Source organism: Fistularia commersonii, chromosome 13, assembly GCF_037954325.1.
Source record: "Fistularia commersonii isolate RoL2024-O1a breed Wild chromosome 13, RoL_Fcom_v1.0, whole genome shotgun sequence".
NCBI classification, from domain to species: domain Eukaryota; kingdom Metazoa; phylum Chordata; class Actinopteri; order Syngnathiformes; family Fistulariidae; genus Fistularia; species Fistularia commersonii.
The window spans coordinates 3,076,330-3,086,416 of record NC_141296.1 but is presented as its reverse complement, the minus strand read 5'-3'; the positions used below and the strand labels follow the sequence as shown (position 1 = coordinate 3,086,416).

The 10,087-nt window shown below is 40.2% G+C and overlaps 1 protein-coding gene across 1 annotated transcript; it reads right to left on the bottom strand.

The window, feature by feature from the left end:
• Window positions 1-318: 318 nt before the first annotated feature.
• Window positions 319-9,175, bottom strand: etf1a (eukaryotic translation termination factor 1a). Its single transcript, XM_086158204.1, has 11 exons — window positions 9,084-9,175; window positions 8,596-8,706; window positions 7,255-7,430; window positions 6,243-6,382; window positions 6,018-6,156; window positions 4,222-4,412; window positions 3,238-3,367; window positions 2,962-3,135; window positions 2,791-2,855; window positions 1,859-2,006; window positions 319-1,065 (listed from the first exon to the last, which is right to left on the bottom strand). The coding sequence occupies exons 2-11, from the start codon at window positions 8,679-8,681 to the stop codon at window positions 983-985; spliced, it is 1,332 nt and encodes a 443-aa protein (XP_086014330.1). The 5' UTR covers window positions 8,682-8,706; window positions 9,084-9,175; the 3' UTR covers window positions 319-982.
• Between the last annotated feature and the right edge of the window lie 912 nt (window positions 9,176-10,087).

The window sequence follows — 10,087 nt, the reverse complement described above, 5'->3', positions numbered from 1 at the left end:
ACTGTGGTGAAAATAATTCACCTTGGCACCTCCAAATTCTCAAGAAGCCCACTTTCAATTGTGACATTCTTGACCATGACTTGTTTGGTTTAAGTGCCTCACTCCTTTTGAGTAAATGTCATGTTCTACAAATAATGTGTTGGCTTGGAAAAAACATAGTTTACAAGGCAACCCATCTCGGTGGAATGGATAGGCTAAGGGCACAAGGGTTCGTTTTCAAATGAAACAATTTGTTTTTATATAATGGCAGTAATGTATAGAAATTCTACACAGCTGATTGATAGGACATGAGAGACCACAGCAGATGAAGAGGTAGCAATGGTTTTCAGCAGTTCAAATTTAATACTTTGTCCCCCTTTCTCTACAGAAACCCAGGTAAAAAAAATCCCCCACTCTCATAAAATACAACAGCAGCAGTTACCAGTAAAAAAATGAAATGCAAAAAAAAAAAAAAAAAAAAAAAAAAAGGTTAAAGCATAGAAGGGAGGAGAGACGATAGGGACAGGGGGGGGCAAGAGAGGAAGATACATTTTCTATATTTGAGGAGTCAAAAGTTCATCTTTTGACCAGATTAAGGGCAGCGAAGAACCTGGGAACTTGCTGTTGTGTTCATTCAAAATGGAGGGGAGGAGGGGAAAAAAAAAAAAAAAAGAACAAAAGTGAGTTGAGTCCAATCCAACTAGGGGAAGGAACCAGCACTCTAAGGCAGGGATTTATTCAGGAAGGGCTTTTTTCTCCCTCTCTGGATGAAAGAAAATCTCACTCCTCTTCTCAGCCTGTATGATGTATTGCATTATGTGTACAGATGAAATGTATGCGCAAGTTTGTGTATGCAACAGGTAAATTGGAAGTTGTGTCTGTCATAATATGGTCAACACCGTTGCACTCCTCACTTGCTGTAAGAGAGGTGGCATTTTTCTTTCCTTATTTCTTCATTTATTCCTTTGCTTTTTTTTTCTTCCCAAAATCAGTCCCCGACTACCTAGTAGTCATCCAAATCAAAGAACTCATCGTCCTCTCCTTGGTACTCCATGCCCTGGAAATCCACCCTGTACCGCAAGATACCTGAGGATGACAGAGACAAGAGATTAACGCTGGAAAAGTGATGCCTTACCAGCTTAAGTCATGTGAGATCTAAATCCAAGCAGACTTTGGGGGAAAAAAAAAGAAAAGTTAGTCAAACCTCCACTAATTTGCAGGGCTATTACAATGGAGAAAAAGCAATATATCCTTAAATTGCCCCCTAACAGCCTTTACCTGAATTACAACCAAATTAAAGACTGCTTAAAAGTTAAGGAAAAAAAAAGAAAAATCAATATTTCAGTTATAAGATTGGACTTATGGATACATTTTTTCCTCAAGTGAAGAATTTCCTCCTTTAAGAGTCACATGACGTGGGTTTATTCAGTTCAAGTCACTCCCCACAACCTAATGTGATCCTCTCCATTCACCATGAAACATATCAGCTTCTGTAATAGACAGTGTTGGTATTGAGAGGGAGGGATCTGTGGCAACGGTCAACTCTTTGCTGACCGGCTCTCTCAGCTAGAGCTCATCTGCAACCGGAGCGTCTCGCGTGCAAAAATGCAAGTGTAAGAGGAGATTGCAGTAAATTGCACTGCAAGTTCAAGAACTCAATTAGCAAAGGTTTGTTGTTACTTTTTTGAACAAAAGACAACCATAAAATAGAGACCTTGGGACAATAACAGTTCATAATTTACCCAGACATTTCCATAATGGATGTAGTGTTTGAACCCCCCTCCATCCTCACTGAAGAGTAAAATGTACATACAGGGCATACTTAAAATTATTTCTCAGAAATACTACACAAATGTACTATTCTAGTCATATCACTCACCCCCAATGCCTCCAAAGCCCTTCACAAACTGGGATCCTTCCTGGCTCTTGTCTGTGACAATCTCCAGCGTCGCTCCAAATTTTTTATAGTTGTTTGCGAACCACTCTAACAGTGGCATGCTCTCGATCAGTTCATGCTCTTGTCCTGTCTGTTGGCCAAAGTCAAGGGTCATGTTACAATGCGTGGCAGGTCAGTTCCTGCAGAGCAGGGCTAAGTCGGATATTGGTTCAATCAGTATACCAGTATTCATTATGTGTAAGGTATAACGCTGACACAGAGTTATTCAGCTATTTGAGCCAAGTATTTACAAAGGTGCTTCCTAAGACCCCCAAGCTTTGTAGATATGCCAATAGAAGGGTAGTATGGGAAAACAACATATCAAGCCTTAGTAAAGATTCTGACTAAAACACAATCAATCAATTCCAACTAAAATTGCAAAACACTGGGAAAAGCAACATTTAGAGTTTGTCACTCTGAAAATCCAATTATTTATTGGATCAAGTTACCAACAACAATATTGGAACAATATCAACACACTAAGAGTACACGGGGTTAAGAGGGAAATTAAAAATCAGTTGAACTTGAATATATTTTGCATTAAAAAAAAGAATGTAAGCTCTTCTCTCACACTGAAGTGTTTTGTATTTGAAGTGACATGGAACCAAAGTATGCTGAGAACCTGTTGCCAGTAGTGGAAAGGCATCCATCTTACTGAAGTTCCTAGATAAAAAAGTGTTTGTGATAATGGCTGTTAAATTAAGGCCGTCAGATTTGAAGTTTTGGCCCTTTCAAAATGTACCCCCCCCAATAAACAAACAAACATGATAGATTACATTGTGTGATACCATGTAACTGTCAGAATACAAGTTTTAGGTCATACTGCACAATATCTCAAAATAAAAATTAATCTTATTGGCCGGTCTCTCCTTTACCTCTTTGTCTGTGAAGTGAGACTTGTCCTTCTCCTGCTCTGGCGTTAAGTACAAAGTTTTTTCATCTGCAAAAAAAAAAAAAAAAAAAAAAAAAAAGGCACTAATTAGATTAACATCGCAGGACATTTCTGGACAATGATGCTAGGGAAAGATAGAGCATAAATTTGATACCATTCTCTGCTCCGTTGCTCTCTGCCCCATGCACACGTAGAATATAACGCATGGTGTCTAAGTTTTCATAGACTATGAGGATTTCCACTGCTCCCATTTCAAGGGCTTTAAGTGTGTCCTCCACACCAAAACAATATTTCCCCGTGTCCTGACTAATCTCATCAAAGTACCGCCCTGTGGTAAGAGAAACAACAGTGGATGTAAATCAATGAATATTTACTTAACATGAAAACAAAATGCAGAACACAATAATATTGCTAGAATTTGCCAACTAACCTATAAGTTTCTTCTCCTGAATGAACTTAACATTTGAGAGAACCTCTGCTGATAATTCAATAGCTTGGTTGAAACCATTCTCTCCACCATAGGAGATGTCCACCAGCTTCAAAACCTTGGCCTGTAACCTCTGTTAGGATGACACAAAAGTTTAAGAAGGAGCAAGGTTTCATTAAGCAAGGTACCAACATTTTCCTTAATAAACCCCTCTAACTTAATTTGACTTTACAATCATACTCTCCTTGTTAAACATGACGGGGATATATCCTGTGCTACAGTTTAATGCTCTGATAACTTAAGTATTCAAGTGAGTTGTTTTAGGCACAGACAGGTGTTTTTTTTAATAAAGAAAGCTTCCAAAAATTCTGTCCCCTCAGGCAGAACTCTGTCATATGGCTTCCGACCGCAGTTATTGTTCAGAATAGCTGACGGACAGACAACACCTGTAATGGACATCCTTGACTGTCATTTAATTACGGTGTGGAATGCTAAGAACCTTCAGCTCATTTGATTTATGATGTGCAATGATGACTGCAGTTACACCTCTGGGCCCCATCAATTTTTGTTTCATAGATTCATTGATAAACCCTGCAGGTAATCAATAATAAAAACTGGTCAAAGACACACTTTTGTAAAGTTATTCAATGTATATATGTTTTCCAATTTTTAACTAGTTGCCAGTCAACTGGGATCTAACATTTGAGTCATGAAAGTTGAATGTAAACTGTCCCCATACAAACCCTCGCCACACGAGTGCCTTAACAAATACGCTACAGGAAGAAAACAAGTTTTGTGTTTTACGCCAGCATAAACCTTTGAATGAAATGTACATCAGCACTCAGATAGGCATCAGTGCGACATCCAATGACTTAATAATTGAAGCAAATCTGACAATGGCAAAAGAATTGACAATGCAACTATAAAAATAGTCACATGACATTTAATAACTGAAATTGTAATAATCTTCATCAAAACTGCACTTACTGGGTCAAACATGTCAGACTGGCTCAGCTCAGTCTTGAAGTCAGCAGAACCAGCAAGAACCATTCCTGCCACATTAACTTTGTCATTGGACACAAAAAGCTGGACAGCTGTCTCGGCCACTTTTCTCACATAGTTGTGTCTCTTTTCCATCCTCAGACGAGCAAAACGCAGAGCAGACTGTCCTCCTCTGCCTAAAAGACAAAGGGAAGTTACACAATGAATCAAAGGCTGGTTTTCAAGGCAAAACAAATTACCGATTACCCATAAACGGGCTAAAACCGCCACTTTCTCTACAGTGGCGTGGAGCTGATAGACAGGACTGACCTAGTTCTATATTATGTCAGACAACTAAAATTATTTCACTTTTATCTAGTCTTTAAAAAATATTGAACTTCAGACATCTTTACAGGACATGCCAACCACTACTTTGCCTGAAGCTACCTTTTGTATTTACTGCAATGTGATTTATGGCCATTTCTCAGGCCCTCGAGGAAACGGTAATCACCGTAATAGGTCCAAATTCTACAAAATTAGGAATTTGGGAGGGACAATGACGCCAATGAGCTCACCAATTAATCAAGAAATTACAGGAAGAGTAAAACTGTCACAAATTCAGCAGAAACTATTATACAGCAAAACTAAAGAGCAAAGGCTGCACAAACCCATGTAATAATGTTAAGTATGAAAGACAGGGACATTTTTAGCTATGTGTGTTCTGGTAGACAACCAAAAACTGTTACTGGATGGGCATTTTCCATCACAAAAAGTTCCTGAGCACTGGTAGACAACTGCCCTCATTGAGGCAAAGCAGATAAGATGTTTGCAAGCCATGAAAATTTAAAGCAGGTCAGCAAACAAGAGTAATAAGCTTATATTTCATTAAGGGAAAATGACAAGCAGCGGAGAGTCAGTGTGCCTGTAAAAAAAAAAACAACCACAAAGAAATTCTAGAACAGTGGTCAGAAAAAACAGGAAAATAAACAAAGAAAAAATTAATTAATGTGAATGAAAAAAGAATGTGGGAGGCTAAGCACAGCAGTGAAGCAGTAAGAAAGAGGAAATTAGATGAAGAATGAAGCAATATTTATGATGAAGTAGTAATAATGGCATGTAAGAGGATGATTAGTGAGATAAGGATGTAAATCCTAAAAAGACACAGTGAAATGTACTGACATTTAGCTATCATTTTGTAATATGCTTATTAATACTGAGAGAGATTCGCTGTGGCCCTTTACTGAATAGGCAATAATTATTTCAGCAAAAATAAACAGCTCTTGAAAATATTCTAAAAAGAAAATATGCACACATAAAATCAAATGTTAATCACAAAAATAGAGAAGGGTTGACACATAATCAAACATGATGATAGCAACAAAAAACAAACTGTAAATTCACTGGATGGTCTGATTTTATATTTTGATTTTGTGGTGCTTCAGTTACAGTATTGAAATCATCACCATCCGTTTGAGGAAGCCAGACTTACTGCTGGCAGCAAACGGGAATTAAAAGGTAACTATTTTTTAGTCTCCGGTTAAATGGAATAGTCAAAATGCATTCTTACTGCAATCCTGATGAAATTTGAAGGACTGCTGACTGTGTTTACAGAGAATAAATTCAACATCATCATCATCAGTTTTATACTTTATGTAACCTTAATTACATTCCGTTTTTCTACAATATTAATAAATGAATTACATTGCACATAAACTGCTATCCAATTATCAGACTGAGAACTGGCAGAGAATGGACTTGTATGTGGTAGAAAATAGTTCTGTATGAGAATTGTGGTGTAGTACCGTGCTTCTTAGGTAGGTCCACAGTGAACTTGTGCAGCACCTCCCTGGTGTTCCCCTGCAGTGTGCCAAACAGCGCCCCACTACCGTCAATCACAATAAAGCCAAACTTACTGTCGTCAGAGAGCAGGGCTGTCAATGCCTGTGTTTAAGATAATGGAGAGGGAATGCGTAAGGAGAACTGAAGCACGGACTGCGGCGACACAACAGCCAAAGTAAAAGTCTCACCTCAGTATGGAACTTGTTGTCGCAAAGGTACAGAGAAGTGTTGATTGGCTTAAAAGGCTCAAAGTCGATATTAACTTTTTTTTCCTTGCCTTCCTCTGTCACAATGGTACCACAGTACACAACCAAACCATTGGGGGGCACTAGAGAAAGTAAAGAGATTATGAAATAAAATATCTTAAAAATATATAGGTCCTCGGAGATAAGTCGAAACATCAAGATTTGAGTGATTTATAAGTTTAACCAAGGCTATATTTCGGCACTGCTTTACATAAATGTTGTCATCAGTATCTGTGGACATGTGTATTTTCAGCTTCTTTTTTCTACTTTCTAATTCATTTTCACGGATATATTTATCCCTATAGACATCTATTTCAACATGGACCATTGATTTAATTTTTTTCTCTTAATTTTCCCATTTAACCCGGACCCTCGGACACACTTCTTGGACTCATAAAATCTGTCACCACCTACACAGTTAGTGTTCTGTGTGTAGGCACACAAAGAACCTGATAATGTAGAGGAATTTTTTGTTGGCCAGCTGAATATATGCAAAAAATATGCAGGATATGACGGTTTAGTTTCTTCAGTATAAGTTTGCCCTAAATGGATGCACTGAATTTGATTAAAAGAAAAAAAAGGCTCTAAGTGAATTGACAAGAAAAATTTCAATACAGGTTCACGTTGCAAATAGGTAATGACAACTGCGCTTGTACCGTATTATACCCTTTGGTAAAGCATGCCTGCTTTAACAACTATTATAGCCTACTCTGAAATTAAAACATACAACCACCACATTGTTTTCCTGGTCAATGATTGGACTTTATCAAAAAATTTCAAAGTACCACGCAATCGTTTCTATTGCCACTCTTTTCTTGAAAGCTCGTTTTTGTTTAGACATAAGGGCTTTTGAATCAATGTTGTAGCAGATCTGAGAGGCTGCTCTTTATTTGATCTTTTTATGGAAGAGCAACTTCCAAAAAAAAACAAAGATTCAAATAGACTTAAAACATACCCTTGTTGTAGAGTTTTAGTCTTTGCTGTACAGAGGTGATGGCCCCAAGTACAGAGAGCCTGTTGACTCGGCTCTTGATATTGGAAGCGGTGCCAAACTCATCGGCCAACATTTTGGCCACTCTGGATATCTGGTCCTTGGGAGGGATGATCAGTGAGATCATACTGGTGCCGTTACTAGAGAGAGACACGGCAGTTTCAAGTTAGACACTCTGTACATGCAAACAAACAAGACCTGACTCCGAATCGCTTGTTGCCACTGAATACATGATGGTCAGCAGGAGGTGAAAGTATCACAGCAACACAACGATGACAACTGTCCCGTCGGTGATGACGGCTGTCAGCCGTATCAACTCCAACGCTATATGTCGAGCCATCCTCTTATTTCCCTTGAAACACTTGACTTCCAACATCATAACCGTGTGAAGTTAACACGCTTCAATGCAAAAAAAAGCTACCCATCGATAAAGGACAAGAAGTCAGGGGCTCTCAGTTGCACGGTTTACATGTGTGCCCTTGACACCAAGTTCCACTGTTCACATTGTTGTCTCTTTATTCGCACCGATGAAAGGGCAAAGGCAGGCTGACACAGCACACACACTCACAGAGGCAGGTACCAGCCACCGGGTTCTGCGAATATAGGGAAAATAAGCAACTTGTAGGGTGGATCGTTGCAGAGCATGCTGTTAGCTTACTTACACTTAAAGGTGGCCGGTTTCTGTAACCATTAGTTGAGCGGCGTGGACCTATCGTGTGATAGAGGAGCGCTTAGCTGCTGTGCTATCAAGGCCATCTTCATGGTTCCCGAGATATGATGAAGCTCCAAAATGGTCGCAGAATAGTTGCCCTGAATGTCAAATACGTCTTCCGAGGTAAGGGAGGGTTTAGTAAACTGTTAGCTTACTGCCGGCCTCCTGCCGGTCTGCTCAACGTGCTTCCATACGAGGAGCCACCCGTGGCGGCCTCCTTCCAGGAATGACGTCTATTAGCGGGTGTCTTAAACCCCGCGTCTGACGTTAACTTTGTTACTCATTATGTTTTCGTCGATGTCGAGGTGACATTTTTCCTCCCCGACCGACACGAAGCGAAACCTCCGTCAAATCCCCGCAACGTCCCTTATCTCTAGCCGGCGGAATGCGACGACACTCACCGCGTTAGCAAGCTACACGAAGCTAAGCTAGCTAAGCTAGCTAAGCTAAGCTAACCACTCCCAAATTCGGCCCTTATTTAGCCGATGTCCAGCTGTTGCGCCGGTCCACGACCACACCGCGAGGAACCGCTTCCCCGTTCGACAACGAACACGACCCCCGCGTGATAAACAAGTTCGGAGAAAAACCCTTACCCGCGGGCAGCTTCCAAACTTTTAATCAGTTTCTTGATTTTCCATATCTCCACGTTCCTGTCCGCCGCGCTGGGGTCGTCCGCCATCTTTCAGCTGTAATCGCTTCAGCACCTAAAAAGATGAGCGAAAGTAGAGCAAAAATAAAACAACACGCACGGTTCATTAGTACGTAACAAGTGTTAACGTCAACCGTGATCGGATGGAGATGACAGGAATGTCACAACTCGATGAAAGCGGTACCTCTCCATGCTACTTAAGGGCTGTCCGTCGGGGCACCGCAGCTGTACTAAACGTGGGAGAACCGCTCTAATCGGACCGTCTCTCACGCCACAGTGCGGGGAGACTGCCGGGCCTACCGTCAGCTAGGCCCTAACGTCCACCCGGTTCTTTGGCTAATACGACACACATCCCACGCCGCTTCGCCGGAAACACAATAACGACTTTCTAGAAGCGGTGATTTTAACTGTTTAAATTGTCAAGTACAATACCTGCGTCGGACAACGCCGCTCCGCTCTCTGTCTGCAGCGCCAACGTCGAGTCGGTGGTCCGAAGAATGACGTCGCCTTCCCTTCCGGTTTCCCCTCCGCACGCCGCGCGTGGTACGTCGGGTCTAGTTCGCGAACGAACTGTTCGATTGGAACGAAGAGTTAAAACGAGCAACGGCCGAGCGATCAGTCCGAATCTTTTCCGAGTAAGTAAAACTCAAAAGTCTTACCTTCCAACCTTCCAACTGCAGAGTGAAAATTTACATTCAGACTATTCGTCACTACAAGCAAGTTAACACACATCATTCGCTGTATGTGCAATAGTTCCATTGCCTTCTGTGCAATAAATTACGATTGCTTATTTTTATGTATTTTTATCATTACTATTGTCGCACTGTTATCGTTTTGGATGTCTTTTTTTACTCTAACTGTATTTTTTCCATTCTGAAAGAATTTTGCCTATGGGAATCAATAAAGTTTATCTTATCTTATCTTATCTTATCTTATCTTATCTTATCTTATCTTAAATGATTTACTGTACAAAGCAGATAAAATATTTGCAAGTGATGAAAGAATTGAAGTATTTAGAGCAGGTAAGCAAATAGGATAATTAGCTTATATTTCATTACGGCAGAATGACGAGCAGCAAAGAGCGTCAGTGTCACCGTCAACGTCCCTATTTAGCACTCCCTCACCACCCCATTCATGCGATACCTATATTTATATTTTGTATAAGTTCCCCAGGACTACAACTGTTACTTTTATAGCCACCGTCCTGTATTCCTTTGTACACATTTTCTTCTTTTTTTTGTCTTATTTTGCATATCCTGTAAGCAGTCTCTCTTGTGTTTAACGTCACAATGGGGAAAATAAATAAAATAATGTGTCACTGTTCGCTTTTTTACCAATACAGAATGTTAACTCCGATGTTGGACTGTATTTTCAACAACATGTGTAAAGAGAAAAAAACATATCTGTTGTTTTTCCAGACTGAATATGGTGGGAAT

Bases quoted from the DNA above. Each gene is read 5' to 3' on its own strand.
- etf1a (XM_086158204.1), bottom strand. From the start codon at position 8,681: ATGGCGGACGACCCCAGCGCGGCGGACAGGAACGTGGAGATATGGAAA. The intron at 7,431-8,595 runs GTAAGGGTTTTT...GTCTCTCTCTAG, and splicing joins AGTTTGGAAGCTGCCCGCGG to TAACGGCACCAGTATGATCT. The intron at 6,157-6,242 runs GTGAGACTTTTA...TCTTAAACACAG, and splicing joins ACAACAAGTTCCATACTGAG to GCATTGACAGCCCTGCTCTC.